The sequence below is a fragment of the Tauraco erythrolophus genome, chromosome 4 (genome assembly GCF_009769465.1).
Source record: "Tauraco erythrolophus isolate bTauEry1 chromosome 4, bTauEry1.pri, whole genome shotgun sequence".
Taxonomy (NCBI): domain Eukaryota; kingdom Metazoa; phylum Chordata; class Aves; order Musophagiformes; family Musophagidae; genus Tauraco; species Tauraco erythrolophus.
Window position 1 is genome coordinate 74,472,973 of NC_141468.1, and position 22,934 is coordinate 74,495,906.

General features: G+C 41.9%; 1 protein-coding gene across 1 annotated transcript; it reads right to left on the reverse strand.

Annotated features, from left to right (window-relative positions):
• Positions 1-2,913: 2,913 nt before the first annotated feature.
• LOC147528910 (tetratricopeptide repeat protein 38-like) lies at positions 2,914-22,584 on the reverse strand. The gene is made up of 15 exons (XM_086610758.1): positions 22,531-22,584; positions 19,063-19,140; positions 18,528-18,609; positions 18,010-18,181; positions 16,851-17,024; positions 14,579-14,654; positions 13,289-13,408; positions 11,631-11,690; positions 10,462-10,500; positions 9,519-9,605; positions 8,722-8,771; positions 8,417-8,587; positions 5,512-5,671; positions 5,161-5,234; positions 2,914-3,568 (listed from the first exon to the last, which is right to left on the reverse strand). The coding sequence occupies exons 1-15, from the start codon at positions 22,552-22,554 to the stop codon at positions 3,475-3,477; spliced, it is 1,461 nt and encodes a 486-aa protein (XP_086466884.1). The 5' UTR covers positions 22,555-22,584; the 3' UTR covers positions 2,914-3,474.
• Between the last annotated feature and the right edge of the window lie 350 nt (positions 22,585-22,934).

Below are 22,934 nucleotides of genomic sequence, written 5' to 3' on the forward strand. Positions count from 1 at the left end.
CCGTTTTCTGGAAAAAGACTTGAGGCCTTGAAACAATCCGTTCACTGCTGCTGAGTGGTGCGATGGCCTTTGAGACTGCACGGTGGCTGTATACAGGTAGGCACGATGTCCTCTCTAAAGGTCTTGGTCAGTAGCTATGCACGCAAAGAGGTTAAAGAAACTATCACCTGCAGAGGTTCTTGCAGCTGACTGAGGCCTTTATTTTGCATTAGAGAAGATCCGTATGTCTGCCTAGATCAGGAAAACACAGGTTGAAAATTTGCTTAAAAAACCCACGCTTCACCTTGGGTTACTCAATCTGGTCTTGATTTGCAAGCAAAAAAAGAAAGACTCAAAACCAATGTACCTGTTATGATAGTTGGTCATGACACCACTGATGCCGTGATATATTTTCTTCCCCAGCAAAGCCATGAAGCTGAAGTACTGGAGGGCTTTGGGGCTGAGTGGCAGGAGGCTAGGAGAGGCCTTCAATGATGGGTGACAGCTGTGCTTCCACAGCAGTCTCCTATACCTACGGTATGTTCTAGTATAGCCTAACAGCATTCATAGTCTAAACCAGACAGGTCTTCAACGATTCTTTTAACAGGTCCTAAAACCTAGACCCACTGTAGCAAAGACTTTCTAAATAACCTTTTGGTTCATCTTGCTTGATGTTAGTTGAATTGTTGCAAATACTGCAGTAGCACCGCTGACAGTAGTGAAGTCCAACAGAACATCACCAGCTCCCTGTTTTATTGCACTGAGCTACACTAAACAGCTAACGCTGAAGAAGCTGTAGCGGTAACAGAGTTGATGGTGTACATGGTCTCAGCACAGAGGATTAAGAAAGCAGTTCACAATAGGCGTGTAGAGTGGGGGCTATTGCCTCTACAGCCACACTGGGGATCATGAAAAATACCATCAAAGTTAAAAGCAGATGTTTCCTGATCTAATGTTGGCAGGAGAGTTACTGCCCAGGCTCAAATTCTGATGCACAGCCCACAGGACTATCACCTCTGCTGCTCTCAACCCAGAAAAAGAAGTGCCATGGAGGCTGGGGCAGGCGGCCTGCTACCTTTAAAGGGAGTGGCAAAGATAGGGCAAAAGCAAGTGTGCGCAAACCGTGCAAAACTAGTACCTCTTTAGTAAGTAGCAGATAAAACGTTTTGTGTCAACTGCTTTTCAGCAGCTCTGCTTAGATATAAGAAGTGGAGCTTTTAGGGAGTCAGCATGGTCCTTGGTGAAGTTCTTCCTCTGCTTGATCTTCCTCTCCTATTGTTCTTCTCGCTCAAGAACCTGCTTTGTTAATTATTATTTCACAAACTTCTTGTTAATTATTTTCCGTATAGTAATTGAAAATGATTCAGCATAGCCTAGTGAAGGAAGACAGACTGAAGAGAAAGAATGGTTTGAGCATTTTAGATAAAAAGGGGAAGATAAGGCAGAAAAACAGAAGTTCTCGTTTATAGCAAAACGTGTAGTACTAGCTGAATGAACAAGCTTCTAGTCCCATTCAGGGAAGCAAAAAGGATGCATACTGTTACAGGTTTACGAATTTAAGCTGAATAACCAATTCAAACGCTTCATTCACACATGCAAAGAAGTCATATACTTCCTGCATAACTGAGCACATCTTTGAATTTATTGATGTAAAGCAGACAAAACTCTAAATCGCATTCTATTAAGAGTACTACAAATGTCATTCTGAAGCTTGTGTAGCAATGGATCATATAAACTCCACACTTCATAAACAGCCAGCAGATATCTCAGGCTTTTGTTCCTTAATAAGATTTCTTCTATTCCTTGAGTAAAAAGTTACCTGTCTAAAGTCATTGCTTGAAATGCACTGATTAAAAAATAACAGTAAAAATCTAGTATAAATTTAGCACAGAATGAGCCAATCACAGCCATGGCTGGACAGATAAATCAGCGATGAAGAACAGGGAACGACTGCAGGATTCAAAAGGCTGCAGGCAGGGATGCAACACCCTTACCTGGTTTCACAAATTATCATTGATTTAAAAATAAACTATTTTTTCCTCAAGTGAGGGCTGGGGGAAAATAAGAGTGGCTGCAAAGCACTTCCATGTCTTATTCCTCTATGCAGGAACTCCCAGGGCAGCACAGCGCCAGCTATGAACGTGCTTTTTTAGGTCAGATGGAAACTACATGTGGGAGGGTGCTGCTGTGGGACATGGGGAAGAGCCTGAGCTGGACAGGAAGGAGGAAGCAGGCATGCCTGTGTCCAGGAGAGCTTGTAAATATGATACCAAAGCCAGAGCTTGGGCAGCTGAAGAGTGTGGTATTTCCATTTGGGAAGAAGAAGAGGCGGCATTAGTTGAGTTTTGGTTTGAAATATCATCTTTCCCTTCATTAAGGATTTCTGGATTACTGTTGCAAGGCAATCTGTTACCTCTGCTATGCTGCAGGAATTCAGAGAAACCAGAACTTCCTAGAGGTACATGGCTCATATCGTGCCACATTTCCAGCACCAAAGCTTGCCACAGCACTTGTGCCGGGACAAAGCTTTGTGTCAGTTCCCCATAGCTCTCTATGGGGGACCTCTCTTCCAGTCTTCACCTGCTCTGAGATGCCTCCATAAAGCGTGTGCTTTAATATTAGTTTTAAACTCTACTTTGCTAACACTCAAGGACTCATGATATTAGATAGAAAGGCCTGACTTTCCAAAAGCTGAGGTAAGCACAAAGACAGCAGTCCAAACTACTATGCAGAAATGTTACTGTTTTAGCTAAAATATAGGCTTTTTCTTTTTTTCTGAGAGATTTAAAAGTGCCAAGGGAATATACCCCTGTTAGAATAGTTGCAGTCAGCTCTTATCCCTTGTCTGGCTTCAGTCACATAGCAATTACAGAAAGCTCCGAGGTGCTACAGTGAAAGGAAAAAGTATTTTATGGAAGGGAGTGTAAAAATATGCACCTGATCCTGAATGTAGACAGATCTGTAATGCCAGAATCTGCAACTCATGCCTGAATGGTCTGGGAGCTGGATATGGAATTCAGTTTGCGCCTGTATTGGCTCTGGCCCCATACTCTCCTATTAGCTGTGTTTAAAAATGTGTCCATTTGAATTATCTGAGCAGTTTACTGATTATTTGTCATATTAAGGAAGTAACAAATTGGGCCAATCAATTACTGAAATCCAGGTACTGTTACTGTACTATATATAATCAGTCTCAGAAGGAACTTTCAGAAAAATATACCAGAAAAGCAGTGTCCTGGGATGCTTCAGAAAGCTGCGCATTATTCAGCAGGTTATCTTCTCCTTTCCTTGTGGAATCATCTAAGATATAACCTCCTGAAATGGAACAGCTCTGTATTTTTTCAAGGAAATCATCATCAGATCTCTAACACACAGGGTACTCTTACCTACTGATAATCTCTAGCATGGGTTACGGCACAGCATCCCTCCGCTCCCTGCACCCAGCTTTTGATTGCTAAGCTTATTGCTATTTCAGCTGAAGCACAGAGGAAAGACCTATGCCACTGAGTGAACAGCTGCTGCCTTCCTAATAAGTCGCTCCGTCATTGGTGAATTTGGTCTCATCGTGTCACGTTCTCTCAGGAGGCACCTGAGAAAGGAGGAGAGGTAGGAGAGAAGCGGGAAGAAGGTCATGAGTACATCGTCAGTCTTCCCCTAAGATCGCCAGCAGTATTCTTGTAAGCGGAGGAAAACAGTACCTAAAGACCTGCTCTTGAGGTGCACATTTCCCTTATCTGGCCTTGGCAGCACATTAAGGCAGAACAGCATTCTTTTCAGCACTGACAGAGACTGAAAATGAGCACCCAGAGATCCGAGTGATCTGTATTGTACCTGATTTTTATCTATTTCAAAGAGGCCTTGGGAGGTGAACAGGCAAGGTTTCATATTGTCCCAAGGATCCGTGCTTTAAACGCGCAGGCAGACCCAGTCCATACATTTCAGCAGAACTCGATATGGGTCACTGAGCAACCTTTACATTTCTACCAAACAAGGCTCTTGCGATTTGTAGTAAGGTAAACTCTGTAAATGTTAATTCCCCAATAAAGCAGATGGCATCACTAGGACAGGTTTGATTTTCAGCAGTTCACAGACATTTAACATTAAGTACAGTGGTCGACAGGGAAGAGGAAGAGGCCACGTTTTAAGACAGAACCATTTGAAAATCAACTGCCCTTGAACAAACACAGATCATTCATCCAGACCACTAAGAGTGTACATTTGGAAATAGAAGCTCTTTTACTTTTTATCCTAGTTAAATGTTGCTAAATTTAACAAATGCTCACACATAATTTTAGCCTTAATTTAGTGGTTTAAGTATACTTCCTACTTATAGAAAGGTTTGGGTTAGAAGGGACCTTGAAGATTATCTAGCTCCAGCCCCCTTGCAATGGGCAGAGCCACCTTCCACTAGATCAGGTTGCTCAAAGCCCCATCTGACCTGGCCTTGAACACCTCCAGGGATGGGACAGGCACAGCTTCTCTGGGCAACCTGTTCCAGTGTTTCACCACCTTCATTGTAAAAAATTTCTTCCTTACATCTAATAGAAATCTCCCCTTTTTCAGTTTAAAGCCATTGCCTCTTGTCCTATCACTGCACATCCTTGTCAAAAGTCCCTCTCCAGCTTTCTTGGAGCCCCCTTTAGGTACAGGAAGGCTGCTATGAGATCTGCCTGGAGCCTTCTCTTCTCCAGGCTGAACAACCCCAACTCTCTCAGTCTGACTGCATAGGAGAGATGCTCCAGCCCTCGGTTCATCTTCATGGCCCTCCTCTGGACCTGCTCCAACAGCTCCATGTCCTTCCTATGTTGGGGGCCCCAGAGCTGAACGCAGTATTCCAGGTGGGGTCTCATGCGAGCAGAGTAGAGGGGCAGATTCACCTCCCTTGACCTTCTGGACGTGCTTCTTTGGATGCAGCCCAGGATATGGTTGGCTTTCTGGGCTGCAAGTGCACATTTCCAGCTCATGTTGAGCTTCTCATCCACCAACACCCCCACGTCCTTCTCCTCATGGCTGCTCTCAACGCGTTCTCCACCCAGCCTGTACTTGTGTTTGGGATTGCCCCCAACCCACGTGCAGGACCTTGCACTTGGCCTTGCTGAACTTCAAGAGATTCGCTTACTTTACTTCTTACTTTTAGTAAGAGTACTACTTCCACAGATGTTTATCAGGAAAAATACTCACCTTGCAAGGTTTTGTTTGGCTTGTGATTTAGAATTTAAAGCAGCATGAATCAGCAACTGGCTGAAAACATCTCTCTGAAAAAAAGAGGTCAGCAAAAATACAAAGTAGTAAGTAACTTATTGCTGGTTACAATGTCTTGTTTACCAAATTATTAAATCCACTGAGGAAGGAAACATATCAACATTAAAAATTAAATAGCTAACACTGCTAATAAGCGTTTGCAAACAGGGTTCAGTCACAAGCACAGGGGAGCTATCTAAGAACAGGTGTTACTAATAATTCAAGTGCCTCATAGAGGCTACTGAAAGAGGATTAAGTTGCATCAAAAAGTCTTTTACTGATCTCCTTTACCTGAGCATTACTGCCTCCTAGTTGGATTAGCTGATAACGGATTGGGAACAGCAGGTCTACAGCTTTGTCACAATTTCCATTTTCAAACTCTACGAAAGCCTGGCACAGTGGCAACCCCAAACCAGGAGCCAGGGAAAGTTCATGGTCTTCACAAGGTGCTCTGTAGAATGAGAAAGTGGTTAACTCCTCTAAGTCAAGTTATCAATATGTGTATTTCAGTGCCAGCCTGTCACTGCCTGCAGACAGAATTTTTTTTACCATGCAAAGCCTGATGTTTCAAGTGCTTTATTTAAATAATATCTTTTGGTGTGATTATGTTACTCCCACCTTTTTGTTACTCAATCAGTTTCCATTCTTCTGAATATATCCGCAAAAGGCACAAGCCCAACCCCTCCTGTCTTTGCAATAAAGAGTTTTGGCTAGAAAAGTCAGAAAACTGCCTAAGTTTCTCTTCTGATGATCTCACCAGAACATCCTACTGCTAGTTCTTTGACTGTCCTCATCTCTGCCAAAAGTGGCAATCAGTCCCTTGCACATGGCACAGTGCCTCACCCTCTTTGTATTATAAGCTGTATTTCCAGGGACGGTTCTCAAAGCCTGCTCTTTTATTCTATGTCAGACTGCTTCTAGGCCCACAAACAGCAATGGATTTTAACTAGCTCTTAAGAGTTTTTGTTTTGTTTTTCTTTTTTAGTGCTTGTATTCTAACCCATCTAAGAGTTGAAGAGGCATACAGCATGGCAATATGCCTGCAGAAGAAACTGTACATTTTAGCAGGCATCCTTGCCAATATTTTTTTAAAAAGTGAAATTACAAGTAATCAAACTCTTTGATCTATAGGCAATATCTACACGGGACAATGTGGAACTGTGTTTTTCCACTGCAACAGAAGGAGTTGACGGTGATCAGGTCTTGGAGGTAGCACCATTTCAGTACCAAAGGGTTTGTTGGCAATATGAGGAGAGGAGGACTTTCTAACCCAAGCAATATCAATTATTCTGGAGAATGCACACAGTTCAATGCTATAAATTCCATCCCCTGTTTAAAACAGAATTTTCTGTAAATTTTCCGGTTAAATCTTTAACATTGAGGAACCTTAGTCACTGGCTTCTGTGTAGAGTGCTTACAATGACAGCTGAGAGTCACATTCCCACACTAGTAACTTAAATTTGCCAAACAAAGAGCATGCTCTGTGCTTTCCTTCTTGAGTCAGCACTACAAACTTCCCATTTCTTCCACTAGGTCAATGTTGATTTTTCAGCATGCAGTGTTTATCGTTCCTTTAACAAATTATGACATCCTGGAAAGTTAGACGTGCTCAACAGATGTGCATTTTAAGCAGTTTGAGATAGTTAAGGATGGAAATGATGAAACAGTTCTTCATTTAAACATTTGTTCCAGCTCTCTGAAAAGATGCACAGAGATGGAAGATTGATTTAAAAAAAAAAATTAAAAAATCATTCTCTTGCAACTGATCTGAAGTATTGATTCATGAAGCACAACATACTCCCTGCATTAACTAACATTTCCGCCCATGAAAATAAGTATGTGATACCAACCGCCAGAGCGCGCCGTGGAATACTTTACAAAAAAATATTGTCAACTTTAAATTGCAAAGGCTCAGGAAAAATAGTAATGAAAAGCCAAGAAAGACTGTTGCTCATGCCAAAGTTTTGTGGCTGCTTTTTCGACAAATACAAAACGTACCTTAGGTATCATGTAGCTATTACATATTCATGATACACATAAATTAACCCATTAAGCCAATCCTTAATATAAACCTTTCATGTCACAGCCTGTTTTCTCAAATAATAAAATTAAGCTTTCTAATACTTCAAACTACGGCTAAAAACGTGGAGCTGTATTCCTACAAAAGGCTGGGACGCATAGGCAAAAGGAAGCACTGGGTGAAAGGATAAGTAGCATGTGTTCATTAAAGCTTCCCTGAAGTGGCATGCTTGTGCAGTTTGATATACTTTACATATACTCACATATGTTTATATAAAGGATATTTGCCATTTCCTGCTTTAGTCAAATCAGACATGCTTAGGCTTGATTTGACAGTTACTTGTTTTCATAAGTAATCTTAAAAATTACATTTCTTTTTATTATTTTTGATTGATGGGTTTTATAGTTGGGAACAAAGAGTGACAATTTCAGGTTCTCCTTCCTTCTTTTTTAAGGCAAGAGAAGCAATAGATGCTGAAACAGAGGAAAAACAAGGCGTAGGGGGGAAGAAATTGCATTTACAGCATCTATATATCGACCCCTTCAAAAAAACCAAGGCAATTTATAGTTATTTAATACAGAAGGGAACACGACAAAACATTGTTTAGATTAAATACCTAAATATTCAAATTTTTTAAATAATTAATTTGAAAGCAAAATATTCTCTGTTATTACTTTAGCAGTACTTGAAATTCAGTTTCCTGCAGTTGTACTTCACAACACATCACACAGCAGCTATTAGAATATCACTACCAACTAATGTTCTGTTACTAAAGAACCTTTTAAACCGGAGCAAAGAGGAACCACCACAGATAGCTGACGTACACTGTAGAAGGCCCTCGCTAATATAGAGATGATATCCTTTATTCTTTGCATGTAACACAGCTTAGCGTGAACCCACTGAAAGGAAACAGACAGCAACTGTTCAGTTAGTGCCCACAGCCTCAAATGCAAGAGACTTCTGCTTAACAAGATCAGAAGCGCCTCTAGGCATTAACTCAAAAAATAAATAATTACAGGGATCTCCTAACTGAAGATTGCACTACTGAAACCAGACACGTCCCAGTGACATACTAAAGCAGAGAAGAGTATTTTGTAGTGCTTTGGAAAGCCAGAGACATTATTCCTCTGAAGGTCAGAGGACAAAATATTTCTGAAATACAATACTTCAATTCACTTGCTTACTTGGCAAGTTCCTGGAGTTGTTAAAAGCTCATCAGTAGTTTTGTGGTCTTTGGCTCCAAGTGAGGACATCAAGATGTGTACATCATTGAACAGGAGAACGTGATCTTTGGTGTGCTTCTTCGTAAGCTTCAGAACATTGTTCCACCTGTCTCCAACTTCACACCTAAGAGTAAAAAACAGTTTTCTCAATAAAAATAGCACATGCAAAAGCATGTCTTTGCAACATACTCAGTCACCCAGCATAAACAGCACTCCTGCTAAACTCTAGAAAACATTCCCTCATGTGGCAAAACTTACGCAATAATGCTCAGCTGCAGCTTGCCGTATTTGGGCAAAGAGTTTATCGACTGTCAGTAATTTATCACCAATGTTTTAAATTGCATTATGTGAGGTTCTGGCTTTATTATGAGATTGCTCAGGTCTTCTTGGAGACGATGCTCACAGCGAACTGCCTAGCAATCAAAAACCAGAGTGATAAGACAGATTTCATAAACAAACCAAATGCATCATTAGTGTTTTAGCAGCGTACTGTGAAAATAATGTATGTCTGTCACCCTTCCCTTCATGAACCCTAGTGTACAAACACTAGCTTAAAAAAGTTCAGGAGAAATGCCACTGAGTAAGGAAAGCACACAAAAGCCAGTGGCTAATATACATGTCCTAGCTATTTCAATCAGTATCAAAATAGAAAGTTAAGTATCTAACTTGAAATTTACTTTGAGGAAGTGCTACAGCTGTTTAGAGGCTTCTGTACTTGATTCAGTCTCAAAACTCCAGGGACAACAGAAGTGAATTTGACAAAAAGGAAATATACGACCGATGCTAGCTTGAGCTGAATGAAACACCATACTGGCACGGAAATTAAAAAAAAAGCTCTTGGGAAGACTAAAAGTTATGGACATTAGTACAAATTTCACATTGAGGCTTTTCTCAAGAGCAGAATTTTCTTTTGTAACAGAAGATTTCTTCTGTAACACTGACCAAGCCTGCTCTGCAAGTATATTTGAATACTTCTCCAACATGCAAGGGAAAGGGGGGAAGCAAAATGAAAACTATTTCCCTTACAGTTTTAAGAAAGAATGGCAGGTGGATACCTTACCTTCCAGGTGAAGCCTGTACAGCATCGAACAGTTATCTACTACATCCAACATGCTTCCACTTGACAGACACCGGGGAGCAATCTGTAATCACAGGTATGCATGAGATGCCCAACTGATGTGCTAGTGGGAACTTATTCAGATAATCACACTTACTTCCATAGTGCAGAACTAATTTTATCTTTTTACTCATTCGAAAATACCTGTTTTGCAATAGTTCTAATTGCATCTTTCCTGAATACAGCAATTTGCAATGATAAACACTTACATTGCTTCATGTGTGTTGTTCTTCCTGTTATGAAGTTAAACTCGGTAAGTATGGAGAATCACCAAGGTCTTTTATATTTTCCAAAACGGTGCCATCAATACTACTTCACTTTGCCAAGGTTAGTAGACAGAAGTCTGCCCAGCAGCCTTCTTAATGCTTGTGTTATTTTTATAATCCTTACAAAGATAGGTTACCCTATCCAATTGGATATTGCTTATTTACAAAGATTGTTTTGAAATCCAGATAGTAAAGAACTATAGTAAGTTAACTAAGATGAAAAGACACGCTTCTGTTGAATTAGTACCTAACATGTAAAATCAGTTCTATCTAAAGGTAGCTTGACTTTGTAGGAAAATTATTTTACACCCTTTTAAAAAGCGTGAATAAGAAATATAGACAGAATGGAAAACACTACCAACAGTGCCGTTGTAGCTCTTTCAAGCAGAAGTGTAAGAAACACTTGCACTGCGTAACACGCGAGTCTTTGGGCATTTTACCCAAAACCCTTGGGAAACAGTTTCCTTCAAAAACTTCAAAAACAACAGATGTAAATACTACGTACACATATATGGCACACCGTGACACGTTTCACTCTCATACAGAAGGCAGAAAGCACACATCATGGTCTTAAGCACACTCTCTACTAGTAAAGATAAAAAGGCCCCTACTCACATGATTGTCATAAATTGTCAAAGCAGCCTCATATTCACCCTGTAAAAGCAAACAAGGACGGTGTGATTAACACTCAGAGATGGTAACCCAAAGTGACTGGTAGTAGCCAAAGACATATAATTAATAGATGTCATCATATTACTTCACAGCTGCCTCATGACAAGCAGAACAATCCAAGTCAAAGAAGCCTTGAGGTACTGAAAGAATGAATGGAGTCTAGGATTTACTACAGGCAAAATAATCAGTATGTTTAGGCTTAATTTAATAAGATATATTAAATTATTATATATATACACCAATACTGGTATAAGTTACACGTGAAGGAGAAAGAGAAGGTATTACCTCTCAATCTAACATTCATTTCAGGGATTTTTGCAAAAATTAGTGCATCCCATGGTGTATGAAAAGAGGTAGGAAGAAAAAGAATTTTAAGCAGGCTACAAAAAGTCGCATAGATAGAAGGTGGCAAAATAAACAAGCTATTAGGCTACTATTGAGAATTACGCTCCTTCTGTGTTAATAATGCTGAATACAAGCAAGTTACTCATTTTCTGACCAAAGTACACTGCCTTCTCAACGATGTCACATTTGTCTCCCTGTTGAACTGAACCCCACAACTGCTAGGCATTATTAAATCCAAGGAAATTCTTCATTGCAACCTGACAGGCTGGGTAAAATTGCAACAATTTTTAAAGGGTTTCAGTAATAAGAATTAGTAACATTAATAACACTGGTGACCAAATTTAGAGCTTACTGCATCTCTCATAGTCAGCCAATTTTGGGGGCAGCAAACTAGTATTGAATTTGAAGAGAATTTTGTCTAATTTTTGTCTGAAAATTAGACAACCAAGTTCATCTTTCTATCAAACAACTGTGCCAAGTGTGATCAGTGACACTATTTGATCTTCAAACCTACAATAATCTCACAGCAATTTTTCAACATTCTAACAAAGAACCTGGAACTTTGATTGATGTAATTAAAACTTCTAAAATAATTGTAATAAAGGGCTAGCTTGTAAAAATGGCCTTGTGCTATCTTATAAAAACATCCCTTTAAATAGTTGAAAAAAAAAACCACAACAACTATAAATGTTAGGTCTGCCTTTTAAATAACATGAGATGAATGACCTATCTAGACCATAAAACACCTATATGAAAATATCTCATACCTTTTCAATAAAGTACAAAGCCCAGTGCCAGTAATTATGGCAAGCAAGCATATCACTGTTCTGGGGAGAAAAAAGAAAAAAAAAAAAAAGAAAGAAGAGAAAATATTATTTACAAAGTAACTTCCCATTTAAACACATCTAGTCAGATTTCTGTTTCCTTCTTCAGCAAAACTGAGTATGTCACCAGACAGAATTGACAAGAACTTTAAATCAGCTGGCCAGGATACCTTCTCATTTGACACATTCATCCTTGCAGCTACTCAGGAAGACCCCTCAAAACCAAGGTTTCTCCCACGTCATTTTCCAGAGAGAATTTTACTTGGATGCCTCAGAACTCATCCTTCTGTAAAACCTTTTCTTTTGTTAGGCAAACACCCCACATCTATAACGAGCGAGATCTGTCTCATCTAAATTTAGGCATCTTCTCTGAAGCGACCTGGATAGATCCTGGACAGAGATACTCTGTAAAGAAAACCTGTGCAAAATCTTTGCCCCTCTTACTGAGAAGGAGGAAGATGCGACAGAAGGAGTATGAATACTGTGGCAGTATGGATCCTGGTCATCAAAAGAAAATAAATCAAAATTTCAAATCACCAGGCCAGATACAAGCGGCTGTAATAAAGCCCTTAGAGAGGTCTGTTCTTTTCCTGTGCTTACAGTTTAACACTCTGTGTTCATGATGTTTGAGATGACCAATATTGCACAGAAGAAGCGATTATACACATTATCGTTATGACAATGCCAGCTGTTACAAATCTTAACAACAGTGGGTCAGGCAAGAAGGTATGCTAGACAACTCTACTTAATGATCTTGCACTTTATTTTGTTTGGATAAAGGATATAAATCACAAAGGTATGCAACTATTTTAAGAAACTGAAAAAGAAGTCACTGATTGGGGTTTTTTAAGGCATCACCCAAACTGTCAGTCCCCTGCATCACTGTTTCATTAAAACTGATATATTAAAGGACAAAATGCTTTCTGGGAAACAACAGATATGAACCTCAAGCAAGGGTTTTCTGTCTGCACTTCCAGGCTTGGTATCTCAATGCTTAACTGAAAAAAAAAAAAAAAAAGTGCTCATCTCAATCTAAGCAAAAAGCTGGTGAAAATGTCAGTGGTTATTGTACTTTTATTGCTGCACAATAAATCACATATATATAAATCACATGTCAATAAATCACCATTTTCACACCTGATGTTTCACCTGTCAGCAACGGCCAGGCCTTTATGAGATGTAAAATACCTAATCAGCTCCAGCAGGAAAAAGAAGCTACACACACACGTACACACCACACGCTTGTTGAGAAGCAGATTTATGACAATATTCTTAGCTAAAGCAAGGCAGTGGGAGAGGACAGACTCTGTGTGAATCCTGGCTTCCTGACGTGTTTGCCGTTTTTGTCATCTCAGCAGCTGTAGTAACGACAACTTAAAGTGTCCCTCATAATATGCCACTTTTTCCTGCCTCTTGCTTCAGAAGCAGCATGGAGAGTAACAGCACCTCAAGTAGTAGTTTCTTCCAACACGTAAACTTTGCATGGCGTGTAACGCACCTGCATATAGGAAGGAACTGCACGCAGAGGAATCAAGAGCTTGGCTGGAGGAGATAAAGACACCTAGAAGGAGCTTTTTCAGAGATACTACAAGAAGGTTTACCTTCCAGTTGGTTTCTGTTTCCTTCATAAATTCTAATCCTTTCTTCACCTCTGCTTTCATTTCATTTACGTGAGCTATAGTATGAACGGACCATGCATCTGTCTGATTTATAGCCAAAGCCTAGGAGTGAAAAAGGAGAAAACGTGAAGCAGCTTACAAACTTGCAAGTAACAATAGTTACCACCGCTGATATAGAAACAAGAGACTATTTTTGTCTTGCTGCGTGTTAAGTACATCCCTGCATCGTTCCAACTAACCACAGCCAGGAAGTCTGATTTGGACAGAAAAGGAAGAAAACGTTTGTTGGCTGACTTCACTTCCCAGCTTCTACTGCATAGAGATGAACACCTGCAAAACACTTCAAAATGTAGGCTTTGATGAAGATTATCAAATGACATTTTATTTCACAGCCATGCATCAGCATCAGCCATGAAAGAACTGCACGCACAGGCACAATATATTCCATGACATAGTGCTTTGCAGGTAGTCATTTCTTCTTCAAGAACATGGCCAGCTCTGAGTATTCAGCAAATTCCTCTTTCTTGCTCCAACAACTCCTACTAGGTTTTAGGCATTTTGTGAGGCCAGCCATTAACCTAGTAAGTGTTAAATGTTAACTTTTAGTCTTTGTTGTCACTTTCAGCAATTTGATGTAACAGAAATTTAGCAAAAGCACCCATTAGAGATGAATTGTATCTGAGACTCCTGGACGACAGGGATAATCCTAAGGACAGGAGAAAGTCAAGTACAATTACTATCTTCATAAAAAGCAAACAGGCTGGCTAACATCGATCCCCATAAACATTGTACAGTTAATTTTTCAATAATCCAGGAACAAGCATCTGGGAAAAAAAGGAGGGGAAACCCAAACAGGATGGATTGTCAAGAGCAGATTACACCAAACCAATCCAATGTTCTTTAATAGGAGTAAACAGCCAATTATACACAGGGGAAACAGCAGATGAGATAATATATGGATTTTGTAGGGATGTTCTGACAATATCTGACAAGGCACGCTCATAAGCAAGCGGAGGAAATATAGTCAAGATGAAACTGCCATGCTATGGCACAGATGTGGGAATCTTTCTAAGGAAAAGTTACCAGTAGTCTCTTAGTTATCAGTTGTCTCTGTGAGCATTTCCATGTTGAGCTTTATCTCTTTGCTCCTTCTACTAACCACTGGGATGACGGAGAGAGTCAGTTCATGGCATTTACGCAAACCACCACCCAGACATAAGGAAGAGGTTTAAGAATTCTCAAACCTTTCAGCATCAGTAACAGGCAGCTTACCTCATGGGCAAGCTCCTCAGCACGATCGAAGAAGTTCGTTTCCATGAGCCCAAAAGAGTAGTAGCCCTTCATGTAGCTAATTAAAAGGGCAAAACCGGTACATCATCCATTTAGAACTAGATTTAAGCTGGGACTGAAAAAACTATTAGAAATAGTACTTAACTCAAAACAGCCCTTACAACGAAAGTTACAATGAGGGTTCAAGCTTGCAGAATACGGAACAACTAGCTAGTTCTCAGAGGAAATGAGAGGCCCAGAGACACCAGCAAAAGATGCACATCACCAGTGTTTTGAGAACTGACGTTTATGTCTTTAGATAAACTAGAACTAAGAGTTGCACAGAACAATCTGCTGATCTCCGTAACAGCTGCAAGATGCGGAACTGGAAGGCTAGAAGCAAGACAATGCTGTCACAAAAGCTACCTCAACATCTGAGAACAGACACACCAGCGTAGCCTTCTGCACTTGCTCCAGTGCCCACAGAACTACAGGCAAGCACTGTCATGTGAAGTGGTCCTCTAAAACTGGTTGTAAAGCAGCCCCGTTAATCATAAAAGCGCAACGTAAAGGAAAATTCGGGACGTTATATGCTCTTACACATATACCTGAGGCAGTCACTTTAAGAAACACTTAATAAGCAACAGGACAGAGGAAACAGCCTCAAGTTGTGCCAGGGGAGGTTTAGATTGGGTATTAGGAAAAATTTCTTTATCGAAAGGGTTGTCAAACACAGGAACGAGCTGCCCAGGGAAGTGGTTGAGCCACCATCCCTGGAGGTATTTAAAAGACCTGTAGATGTGGTGCTTAGGAACATGGTTTAGTGGCGGACTGGCAGTGTTAGGTTAATGCTTAATGATCGTCAAGGTCTTTTCCAACCTAAACAAGTCTACGATTCAACTGCTCTTCTATTTGCAGATTCGTAGATTGCAAAATACCACAGGATATGTTTCTGCTTCTCAAAGTATCTGTTGGGGCTTTGGTTTTAAACTCCTGAGGAAAAAGAACTACTAAAACCTGTGGGTTATGTTGCAACTGATTTATTTCGTGGATCAAGATGAATAAAAGTTGATTTTTTTTTTTTTTTGGCCAACTTATCAATGCATGTGTAACTCTACATGCCTGTAAGTTTAAGGACAAGGAGTACTTGCCAGGTTTTTATACTTCAAGAAGTGCTTGGCATATGGATGTTTCCTGTTGCTTTACAATTAAGTGGACAACAACTTGCACTTTCGTAGCATCGTGTCTAGAAAAGTTTATAAAAGAGCGGTCAAAACTGCGAAGTCGTCTTATTGCCCCAACAAATGAAACCGGTATATTGTAGTTAAAAGCAACTAAGCGGTTTAGATTTTTCTGAGTTGAGGTAACACAGCTGGAAAAATGAGACTCCTGACACTGCCCTCTGTTCCATGAGATTGCGGGGCACCGCAGCCACTTGAGGTACTGAATCAATAGCTTCACTATTATGTTAGCACTGAGTCTGTATTCTCTGCATTGTTTGTGGAAGGAAAAAGGGAGACAAAATTGTGCTGGATATGGAAGTGCAGTGCATTGGTGTACAGCAACATTCATGAAATATTCAGAAAGGTATGGTTGCCTGTGGATTCATCTGTCTCTAAATGTTAAATGTATGTATTGACTTACAATTTAATGTTAATTTTTACATAAAGTTAAAAGCTTTCAAATAATTTAACATGCCATTTTAAAAATTATTTTTAAGCCAACAGATTCAGATTATCTTGAATTAACTTTGGGAAACAAACTTTCAGGACTGAACTGGAGACATTTTTTAAAAATCCACCTTCTTGTCAGACTGCTGTACTAGCTGTTATAGTATATCCCAAAGTTTTGTTTCAGAGCTACACTGGTATTCCACGTTACAACTCCTTTCTTCCTTCCGCTGATGTGCTCTCTCACCCACAATGTGAGCCCCAAGTGAAAAACCAGACCTCTAACAGCCTGAAGGAGTTTGGCCACTGCTCTCAGTGAGGACTTGACTTTATACTGTGTGTTACATGCCATGTGCTACATTTGTCAGCAAAGTTTACTAATTGAGCCACAGCTCCCTTAGGAAAAAACCTTCAACCAACAGTGTCAACAGGGATACAGCAGAGATGTTCTAGCTGTGGTCAGGTTTGATTCACTTTTACGTTTTTGATTTTGCCTACATGTCTGTTTCCACCAGATCCTGTTATTTAGATGTGTCTGAACTTAAAACGCGCAAAGTACGTGCACACCAGATGTAGAACAATTTTCAAAATGAAGCATGACCCACCTGCTTAACGGAATATCAGGTGTCCAGAAAGGGTAAACCCGGGCAACAGAATCTCGCATCTGTATATGATATCCCAAGTAGAAATAAGCGTCCTGGGAAAATTTGAGGGCTAGAAGGTCAGTTGGGTGGTTCTGCAGAATCTGTTCCCATAGATCACAAGCTTTTGGAAGCTGGCTAGAAATAAATTTAAAAAATATTTTGATTACTGAGAGAAGGCACACATACCTGCCTCTACTGTTAGCTCTAAACTCATGCTATTCTGAAAAATAGAAAATTCAACATCAAAGTTTTTTTTTTTTTTCTTGAAGGAATTTCTTAGTCCTTTTTAAAGTAATAATGGCATTATCTTCACTGAGCACCTTCTGGGAAATCTTTTGAAAGAAAGGTCCTTGGGTTACAACAAGTCATTGTAATACACAAGGAAAATCAAACAAGCTTAAACCATAAATCTAAAGATTCTCCTACAGGGTTGAATAGCTTTTACTGAGAACTACCATCATTAATCTAACTTCACATGTGCAATTCCCTCTCCTCTAGTGGGAATCAAACCCACAGTAACAGGCCTTCAGTTGCCTTCTCTTCACCTTTTCTAAGAAGTATGAGAGGTGAATCCATGCTCACCTGTTTGTTTGACCAAGGAATAATGGAAGTGAATCATTAGCCCACACTTTCTGCAGTGCACATAAATTCATCATACCGAATGAAACAGCGAGTCTCTACAGCACTTCTGGCACTCTGCTATCTCCGTTACAGAGGAAATAGTTTTTGACACAGTAAGACAACAGAGGAAAGAAAAGTGTGTTTGTAGCTTTGCTTCTCTGGATCCAAGCCTGTGCTATATTATATTGGACGTTACGGTAGTTAAAGATTGAGTTTCCTAGTTCTAAACCATATATTCCACTGATGGATTTCTGACAGGTTTAAAACACGGAGCACTCAATGATATGAAGCACTGGCAAGAGAGCATCTCCCCTCTGACCGTGATGCTCACTGACTACTCATGGTGCTTACAGTTTGGAGAGATAAATTCAAGAACAATCACTGACATCTCACCCTGATCCTTTGCTAGATGTCAGGCAACACTGCTACCAACCATCTCGTCCACTTGCGGTGACCAAAACTCCTCACGGTCCTTTCAATAGGATGACAGTGGACTTACCCACTAGCGAACATGTCCAGCGCTGATACATGAAGCTTCTCCCGCTCGGTCAGCTGCTGTGATTCTGAAAGCGCCATCATTGTTCTCATCGCGCTGTCCAGCTCTTTGTTGAGCCGCGCTGAACTTCCGGTGCCAATCAACTCCAAACCATTAGCAATGACATGTCCCATTGCTATGGAAAATAGCACATTACAACCTGAGCTGTACAGCATTGCAGGTAATTCCTCTCTACATAAACACAAGGAGGGGCTGGTTGTTTGATTTAAATGAGACTGACTTATACACATGGGGTCCAAGAAGTCTCGTAAACCTAAAGTTTTTATAGGCTTTTCATGACAGCCATTTAAAAAGACTTGAATCAAAAAGAAAAAAAACACACAAAACCATCCCAGCCTGCTCTAGATTCTGAAGAAGTTTTACAGATTCTATAACCCACTGCCTAAACAAAGTAAATTAAACACGAAGACACCAGGTATCATCCAGCACTTTCCATGCTAAGATTTAAAGGTTATACTTACTAAAATTTGGATCTGCTGCTTTTAACTTTGAGAGGCACCCCTCAATACCTCCGAGGCTCTCATTATTGGTCCAGGTTGCGTACTGTAAGAGACACAGAGAGAGGGTCGAGGAATCCTCCATCATATTGGGCTTCTTTTCCTTCTCCCAGGTGTTTAAAATTCAGAAGTAAGCAAGGCAAATGACTAAAAGAAACTGCATTCAGATAGGGTTAGCGGAGCAGGAAAAGCGAAAAACTGTTTTCTTTAAGGTAGTTTGGCCAACAGCAGAACTAATAACCGTACATTTTAGGTTGTTTATGTGAATCGGTTGATTCTCCAGTGTCAAGCAGGATGAGCACACTGGCTGAGGTTTTCCCCACAGCTGTGGCATCCAGCATAGCCCTCTGCTGCAAGTGTTTTCTGCTGCCTGCTAATGGCCCAACTCCTGATTGAGAGACTCTCCCAGCTGGTAAGAAATTTAAACATCAACTACAGCAAAGAATCTTTCATGCATGAGTCCCTTCAAATCACATTTTCTTACACTTTTTGGTCATACCTGGGTCAGCACAGCATCAAATAGTTTACAGGCTTCATTGCTAGTCGTGGACAGGACAAGTCCAGCATCCTGCCAGGCCTGCACAACAAAGAAACACAAACACACTCATTTTACACCTTCATTTTCCAGACTATGCCAACAGATTTTCAAACTGATGGTGTTCTGATATTTTCATCAACTATGCTTTTTTTCAAAAAAAAAAAAAAAGAAGAAAAGCAGGAAGGACAATGTAAGCAGGCAAACCTTTTGTGCAGTTGTAGCTACATCTGAAGATTCAATTAGTTGGGGTTAGCAGTGGGAATAAAGAAGCAGAAAATTATGAAGTGTAATAGAAGATCTTGATGGGTTACGCATCTCGTAACAAGAGACTCATTACAACTAAACTTTTGGCTAGACCCTCTGCTGCAGACACACCTCATGTGAAGCAGAGACATGGTAAAATTAAACCCTGTTTTTTTTGTAACTGAAATCAACACCTTAAGTAACTTGCAGGCTAAACAACCTGGCAGAGCAAATCCACCAAGTCACTGGAGTCAAGTCAACACAGGACTCGGACCACAGACTTGTACAGAAGCCTTACAAAAAGGAAGAACATCGGAACATTTGATAAAGCTGAAATGCAAAACAGGATCAGGCTGCCACAGTTTCTTAACAAGCTATGTAACACTTACTGAGGTGCTACATCTCCTGGCTAGCTGCTGGAGAACGAAAAGAGTTCATTAGGCAGATGCACAGTTTACTCAATGGTGGAATTAAGCTGCAGCAGCTACTGCATCCTGGTTCATGGTTGTCTCCATGACTGCTCTCTTAAGTAACTTAGGCAACAAAATAGAAAATCCAGTGCCTATTTCAAAACGCTTAACTTATTCATGTGGATGTCTACAGGCAAACAGGCATGTAATCTCTAGTTGCTTGTAGGCCTCTTCCCCCACACAGAATGGCCACACAACCACAAAGCCTGTCATCTCACAAGCTGAGGTGCTTCCCTTGGCAATCTATTCAGATTTTTTTTAATAATGTTTGGGTTTATTTCTACCAAGTACTCTCCATTCAGCGTTCCTATACTGTACCCATCATTGTCTCTAAGACCGTAAGGTTCACCACACCGTATACATTCCTTTTCAAGTACACACACATCTGAGGAGCTGCCCCAATCACTTCAGCATCACTTTTATTCCAGTACACTGAACATACAGCATAGACATAAAAAAAGACCCGGGGCAAGCCAATTCAGACTCCTCCTAACGGGGGATTAGTCCTTGTGGATGCTGCAAGAATTCAGCTCGTCTCATTTTACACTTTAATGTATTTCCTGGTTCTAATGACCCAACCGTCAAAAATTTTAAGTAACCAGGCAAAGACATCTTTGTTATTATATCCTAAAGCTTTTCCACTCTGATTGGATTAAAGGCTCACATTCCAGCAGCTCAAGCACTTGAGTGTTCAAATTACAAGCCTGAAAGACTAGATCTGAATAGAAAATTAAAAATTTTCTTTATCGTTCACACTATATCCAGAAACAGCATAAAGAAAAAAGTCCAACAGGGCAGCAAGGTTAGGCCTGTTACTTACAGGCTACCTTTCAAGCACCCTGCAAAATAGGCCAGGCACCAACCACTTCCACCACCAGTCATCAAAAACAAGCACCATTTGAAGCAGCTCTCTGCCACTGCCCATTTTGCACAACAGATCAAGGTACTCGCCGAGTAGAAAATGTCATAGAATCACAGAATGGTTAGGGTTGGAAGGGACCTCAAAGATCATCTAGTTCCAAACCCCCTGCCATGGGCAGGGAAATCCTCCACTACACCAGGTTGCCCAAAGCCTCATCCAACCTGGCCTTGAACACTTCCAGGGTTGGGGCAATGTCATCCCATTTTAAGGAGATTTGTTAATGCTAAGATTCATAGGAATGAAAATGTCTGTGTGTAAGCATCAGAAAAAACAGCAGAAGCGGGGTGAGCACAAAAAGGCCTGCATGCATCGCTAAGGACACTGCTGATCTAGTTGAGGTACATGCTATTACTACCCACTCTAGAAAGCCTCTGCTCTGCCAACGCTACAGACCACGTAACTCACTCCTCGCTGGAAGACTCCTACTCTGGCAACAGGAGGAGGATGGCAGCAAGGCTGCATTGCATCACATCACGTTTGCCACTACTCTTCCTGTTAGTGCACCAGGACAATGGGCTGCAAGGAAGAACCACCCCGTAACAGCTGCTGTCTCTTAAGAGACATAAAAGATCTGCTGCAAACCTAATCTGTTGGTGTCAAACAAGAACCAAATAGCCACTGAGAGGACAGAAGAGTCAGCACCCCTTGTTCTCTGGGTTGTACACCAGTGGTCCAGCCCAGACTACTTGGGACACTCACGACTTGGGGCTTGTCTGTACTCGGGTATCAGACTGTGACTGAGGAAATCTGCGAGGGAGGGAGCACAAGTAGGTGAAAATCAGCCTGGAGAGCCTGCAAAACAATTAGCACCTTCCCTTCCCACATAGGCTGCCTTTGAGTTCTGTTATGCTGATTTCCCACAACCTTCCTCTCTAACTCCAGAAGAGACTCTTCTCTGCAATGTCTCTTGGAGGAGAGTGCCATGGCGTCGGCTCTTCTTACTGATTCTTCCAGAGGCCAAAGCCTTGCCCTTTCTCCTGCTTTAAGGATCTGCTGAGTGTTTATTTGTATTTTTGTCCCTTCTAGAATCTCAGCTGGCTCTGAGGAACCTCTGCTCTTCGTGGGCTGCTGTTAGCACATCCTCTATTACTCATGTGGCAGCTCTTCAGCGCTCTGGCGCTCATGAACCTACGACACTCTCAGAAGATCTTCGAGACTTCTTTGTTTTTACCTCTCTCTGCCTGATTAACCGAAAAACAAGAAGAACTGGAGCAACAGAGAGAAAGAACTCCATCGGGGAAAAAAAAACCCATACAAATGACTAATCAGTAACTAGCTCCTGCAGACAGATGTCGAACCCTTGGCCTTGAGGCTGGTTTAGAGTTAGAAGAAGGCCTGACCCCCTTCTGAGGCCCACAGACAGGGCAGGTGAGTGCCTGTGGGACCAGCGGGCACTACGGACAAGACCCAGAGATGCTCAGACACGAGTGCAGCGACTCGTCCCCGTTTTCAGATCTCAACAGCAGCCTCACCCCACCTGAAACCCACCCGCAGTGTACGATTGCTGGGGGGTGAAGGGAGATGAGCTCCCACAGCGGCCCCCCCACACCCGGGCTGCCTCTCTGCGCCCTCCCGTCAGCCGCAGCCGGCTCGGCTCGGCTCCCCGCCCGCCGGCAGCCCCCTCCCAGCCCGGCTCTCTGTGGGGCTTTCCCAGGACCCACACAGGAGGACACCGCCCGCCCGAAGGACGAACCCCCGCCGTGCCTCTGCGCCCGGCGGGAGCAGGAGCCGCGCTCGGTCGCTGCTGCGGGGGCAGACAAGGCGCCTCGCCGCCCCGCTCAGACCCGCCCTCACCTTGCAGTCCCTCAGCGGCGCCATGACCCACAAGCGCTGCTCCGCTGCCTTCGTCCGGCGACTCCACACCTCCCACCCCCGCAGGAGGAGGAGCCGGGGCCGGGCCAGCGGCGGGGCCGGGCCAGCAGCGGGCGGGGCCGCCGGCGAGCGGCCGCCTCCCGAGCCCCCGGGTCAGCGCAGGGGGGGCAGCCATGCTGCCGGCGGGTGTGTTCTGTGTAGATTATTTGCCCCGAATTACTTGTTTCTTGGGGCATCGGGTATACCCACACGCGATCTGCTGTTTCTAAAGTTTCTTTACCTGTCTTACCAGGTGCGCCGGGGAGGGGGGTGGGGAGCAGGCTCCGGTCTCCATGGAAACCTCCTGAAGAAATTGGAACTCCCCAATGTCACAATGCGCCAACGCC

Excerpts from the sequence above, each read along its gene's own strand:
- LOC147528910 (XM_086610758.1), bottom strand. The coding sequence starts at position 22,554 with ATGGCGCCGCTGAGGGACTGCAAG. Across the intron at positions 8,588-8,721 it reads CTGCAGCTGAGCATTATTGC|GTGTGAAGTTGGAGACAGGT; the intron begins GTAAGTTTTGCC and ends TTTTACTCTTAG. Across the intron at positions 3,569-5,160 it reads GCCAAACAAAACCTTGCAAG|GTGCCTCCTGAGAGAACGTG; the intron begins GTGAGTATTTTT and ends CTCCTTTCTCAG.